General features: G+C 53.9%; 1 protein-coding gene across 6 annotated transcripts in view; it reads left to right on the forward strand.

Annotated features, from left to right (window-relative positions):
* The window catches only part of UNK (unk zinc finger), a 33,362-nt gene that overhangs the window by 14,511 nt on the left and 1,672 nt on the right, over positions 1 to 17,179 (forward strand). For 4 of the 6 annotated variants that reach the window (XM_007091271.3, XM_042967507.1, XM_042967506.1 and 1 more), the window contains 14 exons: positions 4,722 to 4,931; positions 5,778 to 5,954; positions 6,093 to 6,223; positions 6,685 to 6,820; positions 7,411 to 7,528; positions 8,490 to 8,574; positions 9,842 to 9,984; positions 10,410 to 10,610; positions 11,194 to 11,259; positions 11,745 to 11,919; positions 12,723 to 12,824; positions 12,971 to 13,159; positions 15,536 to 15,717; positions 16,330 to 16,587. In XM_007091271.3, coding sequence (XP_007091333.2) covers positions 4,722 to 4,931; positions 5,778 to 5,954; positions 6,093 to 6,223; positions 6,685 to 6,820; positions 7,411 to 7,528; positions 8,490 to 8,574; positions 9,842 to 9,984; positions 10,410 to 10,610; positions 11,194 to 11,259; positions 11,745 to 11,919; positions 12,723 to 12,824; positions 12,971 to 13,159; positions 15,536 to 15,717; positions 16,330 to 16,587 — 2,173 coding nt within the window. Of the gene's footprint in view, positions 1 to 3,812; positions 3,879 to 4,721; positions 4,932 to 5,777; positions 5,955 to 6,092; positions 6,224 to 6,684; positions 6,821 to 7,410; positions 7,529 to 8,489; positions 8,575 to 9,841; positions 9,985 to 10,409; positions 10,611 to 11,193; positions 11,260 to 11,744; positions 11,920 to 12,722; positions 12,825 to 12,970; positions 13,160 to 15,535; positions 15,718 to 16,329; positions 16,588 to 17,179 lie in introns of those variants that run through there. The other 2 variants (XM_007091269.3, XM_007091270.3) reach the window with 2 other exon arrangements.

The raw sequence follows: 17,179 nt of genomic DNA on the forward strand, positions 1-17,179 counted from the left end.
GCTCCATGCTGGGCATGGAGCCTACTTAAAAAATAAAACTTGGGGTGCCTGGGTGGCTCAGTCAGTTGAGCGTCTGATTTTATCTCAGGTCATGATCTCATGGTTTGTGAATTCAAGTCCCACATCGGGCTTGCAGCTATCAGCATGGATCCCACTTCAGATCCTCTGCCCTCTTCTCTCTTTGCCCCTTTCCCACTCATGCTCTCCCAAAGATGAATAGACACTAAAAAATAACAAAAGCAAAAAAAACTTTTTTTTTTTTTAAATGAAAGCTTTTAGAGAAAAGAATAGTTGTGTAAAGCAGTTTAACAATATGGTAGATACATAATGATTAAATCTGTAAAAATAGAGAAAATTTATTACCAGAAGGCTAACATTTTTATTGATGGGATTAAGGGCATTTTTTGCCTTTTCTCCACTTTCCAAATTTTTTGTAGGTGGGCATGTGACTTTCATCATATTTTTTTTTACATGTATAAATAAACCATAACGAGGATAATTAATGTGATGTCCTGAAAAGAAGTGAAAGATAGCTTTTACTTAAGCTTAGTTCCCAATTGGGCACATAGGAAGGCACTGTTTAGGAAAGGTGAAGCTCTGACCATTTGTGTGTCCCTCCAAGCTTTGTTGATCCTTCTACCAGTTGAAGGCATGACTTTGTCTCAGAGCTCTTACTTCCCCAAGGCCTGTGTGGTTTCTGGATTCATTCTGGCTGTAGTAGCAGCTCGTTGAGGCCTTGCAGTTAGGAACTATTCTATGTTACTGCTTTTACCCTTGAGTGGAGGTCTTCCTGGGAGGTGAGAGTGTGAAGAATTGAGTCTTGGGGGCCTTGTACCCTCCTCAGAGCTTGGATGGGAGTGGGGGGAGTGAGTAGTTGGTGTGTCTGCCTTCCTCCGTTAGATCCCAGGACTTCTTGGGTTTCCTGAGAACCAGTTGAATTAAAGAGTAAGTTTCAACATATTTCGTTTCTTAGATTTGTACTTTCAAACCTTTAAGATGAGATGGATGGGTACTTAACAGTGATAGTTATGCATTTCCACTGAAAATTTGTTTCATTTTAATCCATGAAAATAGAAAAGTGATCTCTAAGTGGTTTTCTCCTTGCTTTCTGGGTACTGCATTGCCGGTTAGCACAGGGTCAGAGTGGGAGAGGGAGAGTGGGAAGTTCTGACCAAACGTTTTAGTTCTTAGGTAGCAGGTAGTACAGTTCCATTAATGACTTTAGCAAAAGGTTAAAAATTTCTCTCTTCTGATTGTAGTTGGTTGAAGGTGGACTCTCTGCCAGCACTAAATCTTGTCACTCGGCCCCTTCTCACGAGGGGCTTTTCTGCAGGAAACTGCCCTGTCTGCTGAGTTATGGGTTTCCTGCAGTGTGATACTTTGCACGAGGGCATAGGATTAGGCTTTCCGCTCTCAATGCTTTGCCTGCTGGCAGCATCCCAAAGCTGTTGCTATTGTTTTGTGGGCTTTTCTCTTTCTGTGACCTCATTTCTTGTATTCATTCAGCAAACTGTACTTAGCTTTTACTTGCTGTCAAGGATTTTATAATCTAATAAAAGAAAAAAATAGTAGAGAAAAATACACACATTGTTAATATGCAATGCAGGATAAAGGCTACAAAAGTATCTAGAGAAAATGTTGGCAAAACAGAGAGTATAACTTTTAGCTGGGGATATGGGCAGAATGGGGAGGATAGGTGGAAGTCAAGGAGGGTGGCATGGAGGTGGTGACATCAGGTTTCTTACCGTTGAATTCAACCTTGAAAGATTTCTACAGGTAAGGAAGGGGACATGAACAAAGGCAGGGAAATTAAAGATCTATTTGCAAGACACCAAGGACTCCAGTTTTAGCAGGGGAATGGAGAGTAATCAAGGGAACTATGGCTGGGAAAAAATATTGGGCCAGATGTATAGAGCTTGGAATGCCAGGCTGAATAGTTGGTGTTTATCCAGGGCTACTGGGGGAAACTAAAGGCTTTTAACAAAGTGAGAATTAAGTTTGTGCTCTCTGAAGAATATAATGAGTGCTGTGTAGCTTAACTTGGACAGGGGAGAGGCTGGGAGCAAAGAGACTAGTTTATTAAAAGGTACCAAGTCCCTGGCCTATGACTTAAAAGGTTATTTGTTGCTTCCGTATCTGTCCTCTGTGGCATCCCTGCCAGGCTGAGAGCCCTTGTGGAGCCGTGGCTTCTGTGTGTGACACTGTGGACGTGACTGCCCCAAGCAAGCAGTCTTGCCAGGACTCTTTTCTCAAAGAGGACAGACTATGCCCAAAGTCAGGGTGACCACATCTTAGAGTCCTTCCCCTGGCTGCCTCCCTGGTTTTTCGCTGAGGCACTGATATACCAAGCAGACAGGCACCACTCAGGGTTGCCAGATTAAGCAAATAAAAATACAGGATGTTAGACTGGAATTTCAGATAATGGATACATTTTTAGTATAACTATGCCCTGTGAAATAATTTGGTTTATCTGAAATACGATTTAGATGGGTGTCCTGTGTTTAATCTGACACTCCTAACCACCTTCACTCTTCTCTGCTCCTGGCCCTAGACTCTGCTTCCTCCTCTCCCATTTTCCATCTGTCACCTCCTGAGTTGGTCTCTTAGTGAGTCCAGAGTCAGATAGACTATGTGCTGTCCAGGAGGGATCAGCCTAGTCATTTGGAGGATGGGTGTCCCAACTCAGGGCCAGGTTTTGGGACATGTGTGCAGCATGAGGTGCCGCTTTCTGTCCAACCAGGTAGGAAGAAAGATCTTGTGTTCCAATGCCAAAAGGGACAGGAGAACATCAGGCCCTCGGGAGACTTCCAGGTTTCTGCCTGGTGTCCCACAATGTCCCTGGGGCCCAGAGATGATGTCCCTGCAATTTGGCTCCTCCCACACCTCACCTTATCCTCCTCTCCCCTTTCCAGTTCCTGTCCCATCTTCTCACATCCCACAAATGTGCCTGGAGCTCTTGGACCCAGACATCCTCTTTCTGAGCTCACACTTAGCCCTTTGCCTAAAACGCCCTGCCCACATTCTTCATCCACCAACACCTCCCCGTTTCCCTTTCTCTGTCCCAGCCTGGGCCCCGTGCTCTGGGTTCCCAAAGAACCCTCAGCAAACCTCCCTCATAACCTTTTCCACACTTGATTGATTCTGCCTGGTACTTGTATGTCTCTCCCATAAAAGTATGGGCTGACAAGGACCTGGTTCTTCATTGGTGTCCCCAGTGCCTACCAGCATGCCTGTACCAACTGGATGCTCATTAGATATGTGCCAAATGAACAGCAGACTCTCTTCCGAATTTTTACTGCCCCTTAAATCCTCGTGTTCCTCAGGGAGTACCCAGTTCCAGCTTCCCCTGGCCCGATACATACACCTGGACATTTCACACTTTAAGGTTGAGTGGATTTTTCAGCACATTTCATTAAAGCATCAAAGAAAACCTATCTGGAAAATCTCAGCCCTCAACTTACCTGTCCCTACACCTTCCGTATGCCCAGACAAGTAAGGCCCCGGGTGTCCTGGCCTGAGCCAAAGACCTGGGCTGGACCCTCTCGCCTTCATCTGGTGCCTTCTAGCTTCAGGCGCTACTCCAGGCCTGGACAGTTGCTTCAGGTCAGGTTGTTCCTCACTCCATGCCCTCTTCTGCACACAGTCTTCTGTGCCTTCTGGAACCATCCTCTTCGCTGGCATCACGTGCCCCTTATCAGGTCATTTATTGCCTGCATTGTTAGGGCTTGAGGGAACGAATAAAGAAAACTGCGCTGTCTGCCCCCAGTGCCTCCCCCCCCCCCCCCCCCCCCCACGTAGAGGCCCCCAAGCCTAAGAAACCCTTCACCTGGATACATAGAGTGAGCAAAGCACAGATGGATGACATGTTCTGTAAGGGGGTAAGTGGGTCTGGGGCCCTCCACTGGGTAGTGCCTGGGAGGGTGATGTGTTGGGATGTCTTGGCCATTACGTGAAAAGCAGAGGAGAGGGACAAAGGTTGGGAGGAGGCCCAAAGGACAGTGCCCCCGGATCCCCAGGTTAGGACGTAAACAGCCCCATCTGCTGCAGGTGCTCAGGTATGAGAGTACTGGGGGCAGGCAAGGCTGAGAGGGCGAGTCTCTTCAGATGCTGCTGTAAAAAGGAGCTCTTTCACAGACACCTGTGTAGCCCTAGGAAGTGTCTCTGAGAGAAGGTAGGCAGACAGGACAGTAGTTTTCAGACTCAGTAGCTTAGAGGGAACACTCTGTGACTTGGGCTTTCAGCTCCAAAGCATCAGCCCCCCCCAGCCCTCAGCCTGGAGCCCCAGCCCCACTCCTGGGACAGGGTGAGACCTCCAGGGATCGGCAGGCAGACCTGGGCACAGAGGACCCTGCAGGAAGTTTGGGAGAGGCCCCCCGTGTTCTTGTTTGCAGCCCTTTGCCTGCGATCGGTGGTTTGGTCTTAGAAGCCTCAGAGAACTAAGCCACTGATTAAGCCCTCCGCTGGCAACCCGGCAGACAGCTGACTGCTGAGGGCCCTTGTGGCCTATGATTCCTGCTCTTCAGGCTGCCTTGGGACCTGGGTACTGGGAAGGATCTGGACACTAAGGTCCACCCTTAGCTCTGGGCCTTTATTTGGTGTCCTAATGGAACTAGCACCCCAGAGTAGGGCCCTCAGAGAACTTGGTGGCTAACTTGTTGCTGGGAAGCAGGGGTCTTAAGTCTCTGCTCCTGGCCCACCCTACGTGGGGGCTCTCCCTGCAGGTACCTGAAGGAATTCCGCACGGAGCAGTGCCCACTCTTTGTGCAACACAAATGCACTCAGCACCGGCCCTACACCTGCTTCCACTGGCACTTCGTGAACCAGCGACGTCGCCGGTCCATCCGCCGTCGGGACGGCACCTTCAACTACAGCCCCGACGTCTACTGCACCAAGTACGACGAGGCTACGGGCCTCTGCCCGGAGGGCGACGAGTGAGTGTCCCCCGCCTCTTTCCCCCTCAACCCTCCCCCCACCGCCGCCTGCCCTCAGAGGAGCCTCATGTCTCCTGGGTCAGGTGCCCTCAGAATAGGCCAGGCAGAGTCTGAGAAGCCAGCCATTAGGCTGCTTCTGGGGAGACTGCTGCATCATGGCACACCTTCCTGTGGCCTGGACCGGGGCTCAGACCTTGCCATCCCCTGGGGGAGGCCCCTTCTTTACCCACTTTTCAGAAACCCTACACAGGCTTCTCTTCTGCTAAGCAGAAGTATAGAAAGGGCAAACCTGAGGACCTCACAGAGGGGACGCTTGTTGACCCTGCTTGTTTGAACCTTGCAGAGGCGGTAACGGGAAGCACTGTCGGGGGTCTATGGGTACAGACCACTGAACTGCCCCTGCACTTCTTCTCCCAGAGGTCCAGGTCTTGTTCCCCCTCCTCCGGCCCTGGCCTAATATAGCCCTGGGGCAGGAGAGGGTGTGCCCATGCTGTGAGCAGACTGTTTCTCTGTGGACCTCTGCGGATCCAGCCAGCACTTGCTGTCCCAGGAGTGTCCCCCCTCTGGAACTTCATTCAAGTCAGCCCAGGGCCCTGACCGTACTCAGTCTTTGAGAGGACTTGTGGGAGGACTTGCTGAGCAGGCTGAAGTGGGAATTCTGGGCCCTGAGGGCTACAGCATCCAACAGATGGTGGGACGGTGGTTCTGTTACGTCAGCAGAGCTCACTGCTGCTGGCCTCCTCAACCTGCTATCCGTGCACCACCTGGGTGGTGGGGAAGGGCGGGGACTGATCTCCCAGGCTGTAGGGGCAAAGGTGAGTGAGCCCCCTCCCCCCAACGTTTCAGGTGCCCATTCCTGCACAGGACCACAGGGGACACTGAGCGCAGGTACCACTTGCGTTACTACAAAACTGGAATCTGTATCCACGAGACAGACTCAAAAGGCAACTGCACCAAAAACGGCCTGCACTGCGCTTTCGCCCACGGGCCCCATGACCTCCGCTCCCCTGTCTACGACATCAGGTGGGCTGATAGCTGTGGGCTGGGGTGGGGGCCTGGCTGGAGGCCTGGCCGCTGACCCGATGAGTCCCACAGATGGAGGGCAGGGCTGGCACTCTGCTCTTCCCCTCATGCCTCCTCCCTGCTCGCCTTTCCTCCCAGAGAGCTCCAGGCCATGGAGGCCTTGCAGAACGGCCAGACCACAGTAGAGGGCAGCATAGAAGGCCAGACGGCTGGGGCTGCAAGCCACGCCATGATAGAAAAAATCCTCAGTGAGGAGCCTCGGTGGCAAGGTAAAGGTGGTCCCACAAGTGGCCATGCCTCCTCCTGTCCTCTCTTTTCTCCTGCCCATAGTTGCCCTAAGGATTTGGCCCACTACCGCCCTTTTATCCCACCTTATATCCAGCCACAGTCCAGTCACTTGGGGGCACCTCTGGGGAGTTTCCCTAGATATACCTTGCCTTCCTCTCATCACTTCAGTGCTCCCCAAATTCTTCAGGGGACTTTCCCATGTGTGTACTTAAGAATATTTACATATACATACACACGTGTTCCTGACCCTCCTGAGAGTGCCCTTTTTTACCCTGTGTGCTGCATCTCCAGTAAGGGATGGTTCTTACCTCTCTCCTGGGTCTCAGTCTTGGTGTTGGCACATGAGGAGGTGGCCTGAGCTCCTGGACCCCTTCCCATGTGGCTTCTCCTTCCCCTTCTCCTGCTACATCTGCCTGACCCCTGCCTCTGGCTCCCTGTGTAGAAACTGCCTATGTGCTGGGGAACTATAAGACGGAGCCGTGCAAGAAGCCCCCGCGGTTGTGCCGCCAGGGTTATGCCTGTCCCTACTACCACAACAGCAAGGACCGGCGGCGGAGCCCCCGGAAACACAAATACAGGTCCTTTGGCCCAAGCAGGCCAGCCATGGGAGGGAGGGGTGGCAGGGAAGGGATCATGGCGGGAGCTGCTTCCACTGTGTTCACAGCGAGGCAGGGAGACCAGCCCTAGGGATTACAGAATCGCAGGACCCAAGTACAAAGGGAGGGAATAGTGAGGACAGCTGAATGGTGGCGAGTCCACTGGGATCCTCTTTTGCCACGAAATGAGGTACTTGGGTCAGATGATCTCTAAGGCCCCTCCACTTCTGATTCTGAGGGGTGATTGCTGGGGATAAGCCATGGTCTGGAGAGTATGGTTCTGGCTATAGCCTGGCTCTCCTGGGGCTGCAGAATACCTGACACGAGGACCCAGCAGAAGGGGACCAAACAGTGTTCTTGCTGATACGGCCGTACTGCTCCAGAGAAGCAGAGCCTGGCTTCTGGCCCCACTAAGGTTCTCACTCTGGAGTTCCTCTTTTCTCTTTGTGAGCCTGGCCCTGTGAAGCAGGGAGACCAGAGAGGAGCCTTTAACAGGCATCTAGTTGGCATTCCCCAGATCCCAGTGTCTCCCTCTCTGGCATCCCTCTGACCCCACCATCTCCTTGGACCAGGTCATCTCCATGTCCGAACGTGAAACACGGGGATGAGTGGGGAGACCCCGGCAAGTGTGAGAATGGAGATGCCTGCCAGTACTGCCACACCCGCACGGAGCAGCAGTTCCACCCGGAGGTGTGCCTTGGAGCAGGGGCTGGGCCCTTTGAGAACTGTGGGTGGCTTAACATACCCTCTTTGGGAAGCCGGGAAAAAGGAAAAGAAGGTCTGGGCAGATGTGGGCAGATATCACGCTGACACCATCCAGGCCTCCCTAGGCAGTGCTTGAGGAGCCCTGAATCCTAATTGGGTAACTTGCCTTGTTCTGAGCCCACGATCACCAAGCAGCCCCCCTTGCTCCCAATTTTGTTTCTTCCCCTCACCCCGGGCCTCCTGTCAGGGAGCGTCAGGGACTGGGCATAGTTACCTGGCCATTCTGGACTTGGCACCACTCATGGTGCTTAGACTCCAATGACCTCAAGATTTAAAAAAAATAAGAAAGTCCCTTCCAGCTGATGTGTTTCAGATCAGAGTCTCTGGTACCGGCAACCCAGCCCACTGGCCCCATGGTGTAGCCTTGAGCCATGTCAGTGTGCCAGGATCTGGAATAGGGTACATAGAGGCACATGCTGTCCCTGCCCATGGGTTCATGGAGGCATAGACATATGGGCAGAGGCCACCTTGTACGGGTTGCAGACAGCAAGGTGGAAAGGTAGATGTAGATCCCAACCCAGGGTACACGTAGGTAGAGGGATGCTGCCTCTGATCTTGGCTCCCTTAATGTCCCAAGAGACATCCGGAGGTCACAGCCCTGGCCAAGACCCTGAGTGGGGAAGCAGCATAGAGAAGATCCCTTTGTGAGGGCCTAAGCAGGGCTGGTTGAACCTGTGACCCCAGAAGGGGGGGCTGTCCTTAGCATGAGGGTGGTTGTATCTGCTTCAGGAGTTTGAGTAAGAAGTCAGTAGGGAGAGAGTTAGGGAAGTGGCGTGGAATGGGGAGGAGAAAAGAGATTACTAAGCTAACCCTCCCATGTTGAAGGCACCCATGCCTGCCTGTCCCTCTCTGCCTAAGCCTGATGTGCCTCTGCTCTGCCCTCCAGATCTATAAATCCACCAAGTGCAACGACATGCAGCAGTCGGGCAGCTGTCCCCGAGGACCTTTCTGCGCCTTTGCCCACGTAGAACGTATGCTGTTCCCATTCCCCTCTCCACCCTCTCCTCCCCTCACGCTCTGCTCAGGCTCAGTCAGAGGAGTGGCTTCTCATCTGCCAGCCAGCAACAGGCTCTGTCCTTGCTGGAGGTTCCAGTCCCCCCTGCACACACACCCCGGAACTGGCCTTAAAGCCCTGGAGCTTCCAAGGTCGTGAGACAGAGCAGGACCAGGTCCCTGGTCGGGCACTCACAATCACAGGCAGAATGAAGCACCCTTCCAGAGCCAACTAGGCAGATCTCAGCAGCCACCCCATGCCCCATCCATGGCAGACATCCCTAATTGAACATGGCACTCTGTCCTGCTGAGAGCAGGGCTGTCTGATCAAAATGTAATGCAGCCCTTCTTGTGTCATTTTAGATCTTCTAGTAACCATGTTTAAAAAAAAAAAAAAAAAAAAGGCAAAAGAAATAGGTTAAATTAATGTTAACGTCCCTTTACTTAACCCAGTGTAAAATATCATTTCAAAAATAATTACTGTAAAAAATCAAGATATTTTACTTTTTTTTTTTTTTTTTTGGTCCAAACTAAGTCTTTGAAATCTGTTGTGTAATTGAATAACTGCAGCACATTTCAGTTCAGCCCTCACTCACAACACAACTCACTGTTGTGAGTGCTTGCTAGCCACATGTGGCTCATAGCTACTGGATAGCGAGGCACTCAGTTCTCGCACGGCAGTCTAGACCGCCAATACCCATCTTAGAGCTGGAGCTCAAGTTGGAACCCTTGTCAACCACAAACCGCTGCTCTGGTTGTCCTTAACGTCTTCTCAGGCTCAGGCCTTATCTCTGGGATTAGGGTCAAAAATAAGCTGAGGGCCCTAGGAAGGGGAATATTCTTGGCACAGAGATCGTCGCCAGCCATGGGCAACTGGGACCACCTATTGAGGCAACACAGGGAAATAATTAATGGCTCAGGCTTTGGAGTAGTACAGATCAGGGTACAAATCCCAACTCAGCTCTGTCACCTAGGGAGATTACTTCTATGAGCCTCAGTTTCCTTATCTGTGAAATGGAGACTCTGATGTTATTTGTATCTTCTAGTCATTGTGAAGATTCACGGTGAATACAAAGTGCTTGGCACAAAGTAAGCACACAGTACACAGTATTAATAGAAATAAGGGAGGAGCTTTCCCTTTATATACAGAGGGTGCATGGTCTCCTTTGAAAAAGATCCCAATGTGTGTTTGGAGGGACAGAGCTGGCAAGGAGCCTGCTGACAGCCTGACTCTGTCTCTTGCAGAGCCACCCCTCAGTGACGACCTGCAACCTTCCTCAACCGTGTCCAGCCCCACTCAGCCGGGTCCTGTCTTGTACATGCCGTCTGCTGCCGGAGACTCCGTGCCCGTGAGCCCCTCCAGCCCGCATGCCCCTGACCTCAGCGCCGTACGTGCCTATCCAGGGAGTGGGTGGGCACCATGCCTAGCCAGGAGTCAACACCTGCCTCTAATGCTCCCAGTGCCCTCTCAGCCTGTGCTTGGAGGAGGGGGCCCTGGTATTTTGCCTCAGGCCAAGGAGTTCTGCCCTTTCTGCCCCAGGGTTTTTCTATCAAAGATCTAGTGGTGGGTGGGGTCCCCAGAGCCTGTGTTGGTCAGCCTGGGTAGAGCTGGTAGAAGGGACAAAAGCCTTCGGTCACAGTTCCCCCATAACTTCCTCACGGAGACTACCCTGCGTGGTAGTTGCTGCCCACTGGCAGTTGAAAATAGAACGGAGCCCCTTGCTGAAGAATCTCCCTCTGTGGAGGGGACAGAGGATGGGCCATGGCCTAGCCCACATTTTGCCCACCAAGCCACTCCCTTTCTTCTCTGCAGCTCCTCTGTAGAAACAGCAACCTAGGCAGCCCATCTAACCTCTGTGGCTCCCCCCCGGGCTCCATCAGGAAGCCCCCGAACCTGGAAGGCATTGTCTTCCCTGGGGAGTCTGGCCTTGCCCCTGGCAGCTATAAGAAGGCTCCTGGCTTTGAGAGGGAAGACCAGGTGGGAGCCGAGTACCTGAAAAATTTCAAATGCCAGGTAAGGGACGCAAGGGGAAGTCCAGTGAGGTTAGCCTTCTGCAGGGGGCAGGAGAAGCCCTGGAGAGCTGTCCTGGCCTGGCTGTGGGGAATATGACTGGGAGCTGGGAAGCCCCTGTTCTCAGCCTCTTTGACCCTGAGCAGAGTGAGGGAGCCCATCCCATTTTACAGATGGAAACAGGAAAGTTAGCATGGCCAGGCACCTGACCCTCTCACAGACCCAGTTAATAGAGGAGCAGGGACTCCACCCTCGGTCTCCTGTCCCACCATCTGGTCTTTTCCCTGCCTTATGCTGCCTTGATAGAGTGGCAGGGCCTTGGGGGAACAGGCAAGAGTGTCCCTCACTGGACTTATCTGAGGCTTGGAGTCACCAGAGAGGAGGGGAACAGCTCCCCTGGTTCCTAGAGTAGGGAATGGAGTAGGGGTGGGGAGGGAGAGCAGGGTATGTGTGTGGAGGGGGACTGTGTGACAGGTGCCTGCAGCCTCAGTGGGCCATGGCAGGTGGATGCTTGGGAAGACTCCTGTACTCAGGGGCCCTTCCTAGCACCACATGAATCCCGTGCTCCCTGACTTTTCTTTCTTAGGCCAAGTTAAAACCCCACTCACTAGAGCCCAGGAGCCAAGAGCAGCCTCTGCTTCAGCCCAAACAGGTATACAGCTCTCAGCCCCCTTCCTCCCCTTCTGGAACCCCTGCTGTTGACAGGATAGGCCCAGAACCCCAGGCTTTGCAGAAGGGGGCCGCTGCTTTCCCCATAACCCGAGGGCCGAACTAAGGTGGGGCCCCAGCCCTAAATCCAGAGAGGTAGGGGTCAGGCCAGGCCCTGCAATCCCTTACCTCCTGGACTCACTCATGAGTTAGTCAAAAAAATATTTCTTGAGCGTCTATACTGTGTCAGGCGCTATACTCACTTCTCCCTTCCCCTACTGCAGGACTCTAGGGTGAGTGGGCCCTGCAGCCTGTAAGCCACAGCTGTCCCAACTCCAGCCTTGCAGCAAGGTGTTGAGTGGGTGGGGTCCCGTCTGAGCTTGGGGGCAACTGGATGAGCCCTGGTTTGCACCATTTCCCTCCAGCCCCTGGCCATGGCTTCCATGAGCGGGCACCCCATTGTCTCTCCTCCTCATTCTCTCGTTGCAGGACATGCTGGGCATCCTTCCCGTGGGCAGCCCCCTGACCTCAAGCATCTCTTCTAGTATCACCTCCAGCCTGGCAGCTACGCCCCCTAGCCCTGCTGGCACCAGCAGCGTCCCTGGCATGAATGCAAATGCTCTGCCCTTCTATCCCACCAGCGACACGGTAGAGTCAGTCATAGGTAATTAGGCCGTTTCTATTGCCAAGATCTGGACTGGGTCTGGAGTCAGAGAAACTAGCTCTCGAGTGAGATCCAAACCGGGGTGCTTGTCACTGTAGACATTTACCTTGGGAGAGTCAGAAGGTGGGCACTCTGAGCCCTTTGACCTAAAGGGAAAATGAGCCCAGGGTGTAGGGCCCTTATAGCCCTTATAGCAAATTAGCTATTGCTCTGTTATGGAAATTAGGAAGAGCCGCCTCTTCCCTTGGACCAATGCAGCCTTATACTCTCACTAGGTACCCTTATGTAGCGGACAACCTACACAACTGCCCTTCTCTGTCAGCAGCCCTTTATGGGTGGCACTTTGTGGCGGGTCGTGTTTCAGGCACCAGGCTGGCAGAGATGCAGATAGGGTGTTCCTGCCCTCGAGGAGGGACATTGTTCCCAGCCTCCCAGTCTAGTTCAGCAGAGGGCAGTGGGTGTTTGTCAAGCACCTACTGTGCATTAGCCACTGAGGGCCCAAAGATCTGTTTCCTGCCCTTGAGAGCTCAAGGATGAGACATACAAGCTGTAACATCAGGAGAGGTATCAGAAGGCTTTGGAAGAGAGCCTTCTGAGCCGGACGTGGCAAGGCACACAGCACAGGGTGTCCATGTTGGCAAAGGAGCAGCCCGACAGGCAGAGGCTTGAGAGCCTGGGTCTAGTGGGGCCGAGCATGAATAGGAGGCAGTAGAGGTGGGTCCTGGAGACGAGGCCTGGAACCTCAGGATTCTGTGGCCCCTTGGGAGGCAAGGAGGTTTATGTACCAATCTCTGTGTCCCCAGAGTCTGCCCTGGATGACCTGGACCTGAATGAGTTTGGGGTGGCTGCCCTAGAGAAGACTTTCGATAACAGCACGGTGCCCCACCCAGGCAGCATCACAATTGGTACTGGGTAGTGGGTGGGCAGCGCATGAGGGAGGGCTCCTAGGGGTCCAGCCTGGCCCGCGCTGCGCAGGCGAGCCTTCCCCTGCTTACGTGGCTCTGGGTAGCTTGCCCCGCCTTCACTGGGCCCTCTGGGGCCTCTCTTCCAGGTGGCAGTTTGCTGCAGAGCTCTGCACCCGTGAATATCCCTGGCTCCTTGGGCAGTTCTGCTTCCTTCCACTCAGCATCCCCGTCCCCTCCTGTCAGCCTCTCCTCGCATTTCCTGCAGCAGCCCCAGGGCCACCTGAGCCAGTCCGAAAACACATTTTTGGGGACCTCAGCATCACATGGATCTTTGGGTAAGAGGGGGTGTGTCTCTCCAAGACCTGGGGCAGCAGGGTCTGGGCTTTTAGAAGTGCTTTTGGCCACTTTGTCCATAGCCAGAGGCAGTGCAGAGTAGAGGTTGGAGCAGGGACTCAGAGCTTAGAGGTGGGTCGGGTCCCTGCCCCACGTTTCCCTTAGCTGGGTACACCTGGACAAGGTGGCTTAGCCTCTTTTAGTTTCCTGTGCTTTAAAGTTTGTAGAAATAATGGCATCCTCCTCCTCATAAGGAAGGTGCAAGGCTTAAATGAAATGTGAGGGAAAGAGACGAAGGGAGAAGTCTGCACAGGCTTGCCCCAGGCTCAGGGTGGCCTTCCTAGAAGCAGAGGCACCAGGCAGACCCGGCTGTGACCCCAAAGGCTGTTGAACATGAGAACCGGAATGGGATGGACTGGGGGGGTTCTAGAGGGCACATCACATGACAGTGGCTAGAAGCAGGGCCTGGCGAGCTGCAGGCTCCACCGCGGGCAGGGTACCCTCTCGTGGGCAGGCTGGCGTGAGTGTTCACTGAGGTAATGCGTAAAACAGCACAGTGCCCAGCTCGCTGCCTCTCAAACAGCAGCTGCTGCCCTTAGCACCACCCCCCCCCCCCCCCGCCCCGCCCCGCCCCGCCCCAGCAGCTGTTCGAGAAGATCAAGAAATAACCTCTCCTGAGGGTGCTGGGCTTCCTGGTCACACTGAGCCTGAGCCTGTGAGCCAACCTTTGACATTCTGACCAGAGATCAGGGCAACACGTTGATCTCTAAGCATCTTTCCAGTTTTGAAGGTGGCTGTTCCATTTTATGTTGGCTCTGTTAGCTTCAGATGCTTTGTGTCACATTTGTCTGGCTTGTTCGTATTCTGGAAGCATCTTGACTGTACCCCTTCTTGCTGGCCACACACTCTTTTATTCCTTTCATTCCTCTCCGTGTAGTTATCAAGCAGGGTTTTATAGAGTGTGAGCCCAACAGTCCCTCCTGCCACAGAGCCGTGGTCTAGTCAGAGAGGCAGACCTTCACGGACAGTAGAGCCTACTCAGAAACTGTCACTCTTGTGTGGAGTTAGAGGCCTGGCTTTGTGATTCAGAATAATAGAGGGAACCTGACCTGGACGCGGTCAAGAGAGAAAGTGCCACCTGAGTGCGGAGGGAGGTGCATGGGAAGAGCTCGCTGCCAGGAGGACATTTTGTTGGTCGTGAGTTCCCACCTCTGGGGACAGGGCAGATAGGGTCATGGATAGTGCACATCTCAGGATCTCTACATAGGATGACATCTGTCATAGTTTGGGTGTATGTGTTGCTTGGAGGACAGAAAGAATCCTTTGGTTTCTGGAAAATCCTTGCTGGATTAGTGGGAAGGGAGTGAGAAAGAAGTTATTAGAATGAGAAGTGTGGGCAGAATGAGGCCAGAGGTGGGTATGGGTCCCCCTCTAGAAGACGGGCTGCCCTGGTGGCCACAGAGCGAGGCACATGGTGTTAGCAAACATCTGTCAAAGGAGTAAATGAATACATGGCTGGGTGAGCGCGCAGCCCAGCTAACTGGAGAAAGTAAGCCTTTGGAGTTAGACGCCCTGACCCTATATCGTCTCCACTGTTTACCGTTTGTGTGATTCTTTTTTTTTTTTTTTTTTTTTTAACGTTTATTTATTTTTGAGACAGAGAGAGACAGAGCATGAACGGGGGAGGGGCAGAGAGAGAGGGAGACACAGAATCGGAAGCAGGCTCCAGGCTCTGGGCCATCAGCCCAGAGCCCGACACGGGGCTCGAACTCACGGACTGCGAGATCGTGACCTGAGCTGAAGTCGGGCGCTCAACCGACTGAGCCACCCAGACGCCCCCCGTTTGTGTGATTCTTAGCAACACCTTTTTTTTTTTCCTGTTTACTCATCATAAACCAAGGAGAATGAACCAGGGTTCCCTGAACTTTTCCTACTACAGTTCTGCCATCATCTGAGGCTCTGGCCCACATTTTTGCCCCCGAATTTCCTCCCTAACCTCACAGCAGGTATAAGGGGGGTTCTCCCCTCTCTAGCCCAACAGTCAAGTCACAATCACAAATTGCCACCTTTACAGACTGCTGTCCCTCCAGTCCTTCCCAAGTCCCCTGAATCACTGTGAGGCAAGTGATGGCAACCTCATTTTACAGATGAGGTTGCTAAGCCTCAGAAGTTAAGTGCTAAGTGTTAAGTAGCAGGTAATGCTACGGTAGGTCTGATGCAGCTGTGGGGCCAACACATCCTGTAAAATTCCCTGGCCTGATATTGCTGAAGCCTTGCACAGCTAGCCCCTGGAAGCCTCCAGGCAGGGGTGGATGGGGCCCAGGGTCTGGGTCTGAAGCCTTCCAGAACCCTGATGTTTCCTCCATTTCCTGATGCAGGTCTGAATGGGATGAATAGCAGCATCTGGGAGCATTTTGCCTCTGGTAGCTTCTCCCCAGGCACTTCTCCTGCCTTCCTGTCAGGGCCGGGGGCTGCTGAGCTGGCCCGGCTGCGGCAAGAGCTCGAAGAAGCCAACAGCACCATCAAGCAGTGGGAGGAGTCCTGGAAGCAGGCTAAGCAGGTACTGGGCCCCCACACCCACTTGCCTTCCCAGGGCCTGATGGCATGCAGCCTTCACCCATCTTACGCAGAGGAGGCGCAGGGGTGGGAGGCCCAGGGTCCTGGAGGACAGAGCAGAAATTTTGTTCACTTTCTTTCCCTGTGGAAACACTTGCCTTGCCAGTCAGGACCCTGGGCTGGCTGGTGTCCCAGGCCCGGAATTCCCACTGTGAGTTGCTTATTTGGTTTGATCCCACAGCACTGCTTGACTCTCCCCAGAAACCCTGACTTTCCAGGGTGTTCTAGGCTCTGAGATGGTCCCTCTGTCCAGCTACAGCCTGGCTGCTCCTGCAGGTGCTGGCCAACACGCCCAGCTCTGCCTAGCGCTCCTCTGCCGTGCTGGCTTCAGCCCCCTTCCTGACACACGCAGGGTCTCTTGCAGATCTGGAAACCTCCCTTGTCTGCAGGCAGTGTCAGCCCCCTGCCTGTGCCCTCCCCAGACAGTTGACCCAGCTCTCCAGTAGGCCCCGCAGCCACAGCGGTCCCTGCAGGCTCCCAGAGGTGTACTTGCAAGGGGGGAGGGTTGCAGGGCCAGGGGGCCGTCAAGATGAGGTGCTGTGTGTTGGGCCCACAGGCTTGTGATGCCTGGAAGAAGGAGGCAGAGGAGGCCGGTGAGCGGGCCAGCGCAGCAGGTGCTGAGTGCGAGCTGGCCCGGGAGCAGCGGGATGCACTGGAGGAGCAGGTTAAGAAGCTACAGGAAGAGCTGGAGCGGCTGCACTCAGGCCCCGACCCACAGGCCCTGCCCACCTTCTCCGACCTGGAGGCCCTCTCACTCTCCACCCTCTACTCCCTCCAGAAGCAGCTGCGGGCCCACCTGGAACAAGTGGACAAGGTCAGCCCAGGAGGTTAGGGGAGCGCTGGGTGGGGGTGTACAGCAGCCTCAGCAGTGCTTGGACTCGGATGGGTCCACGCTGCTCCAGGGACAGCCACCCTTCTGGGAGCCTCTGCCCAGCTGCTGGGCTGACACAAAATGCTGCCCTCTCGGAGGAGAGGTAGGGGAAAATGTCACTTGCTGGGAGGTGAGAAGGCTGGAGATAGGGAGGCGTCAGTGCCCACACTCCCCCCCCCCACCGCCCCACCCCCACAGTTCTGAGGGTGGGGCTGACCCAAGCTGTATTACTAGGCCTGGGCCTTCGGTTACATTGAGACGCTTCTCCTGTGAGCTCTGCACATACCAGAAGACATTCCAGAACAGTTAGGTCCCCAGGGCTACTTTGTCTGCATTCCTAGGTGCCCCGCTGGATCCCCAGGGAGCATGGCACAGCAGAGCGTGCATTCTTTTTTTCACCAGGCATTTGCAGCCAGGCCCCATTGTTCTCGTTTGAGGACCGAGGGTCCCTGTGAGATCGAGACAAGAGGCAGAGGCTTTGTGGGAGAAAGAGCCCGTCAGGGTGGGGGCTGCAGAGGAGCACTGGCCCTGCCCT

The sequence above is a fragment of the Panthera tigris genome, chromosome E1 (genome assembly GCF_018350195.1).
Source record: "Panthera tigris isolate Pti1 chromosome E1, P.tigris_Pti1_mat1.1, whole genome shotgun sequence".
Lineage (NCBI taxonomy): Eukaryota > Metazoa > Chordata > Mammalia > Carnivora > Felidae > Panthera > Panthera tigris.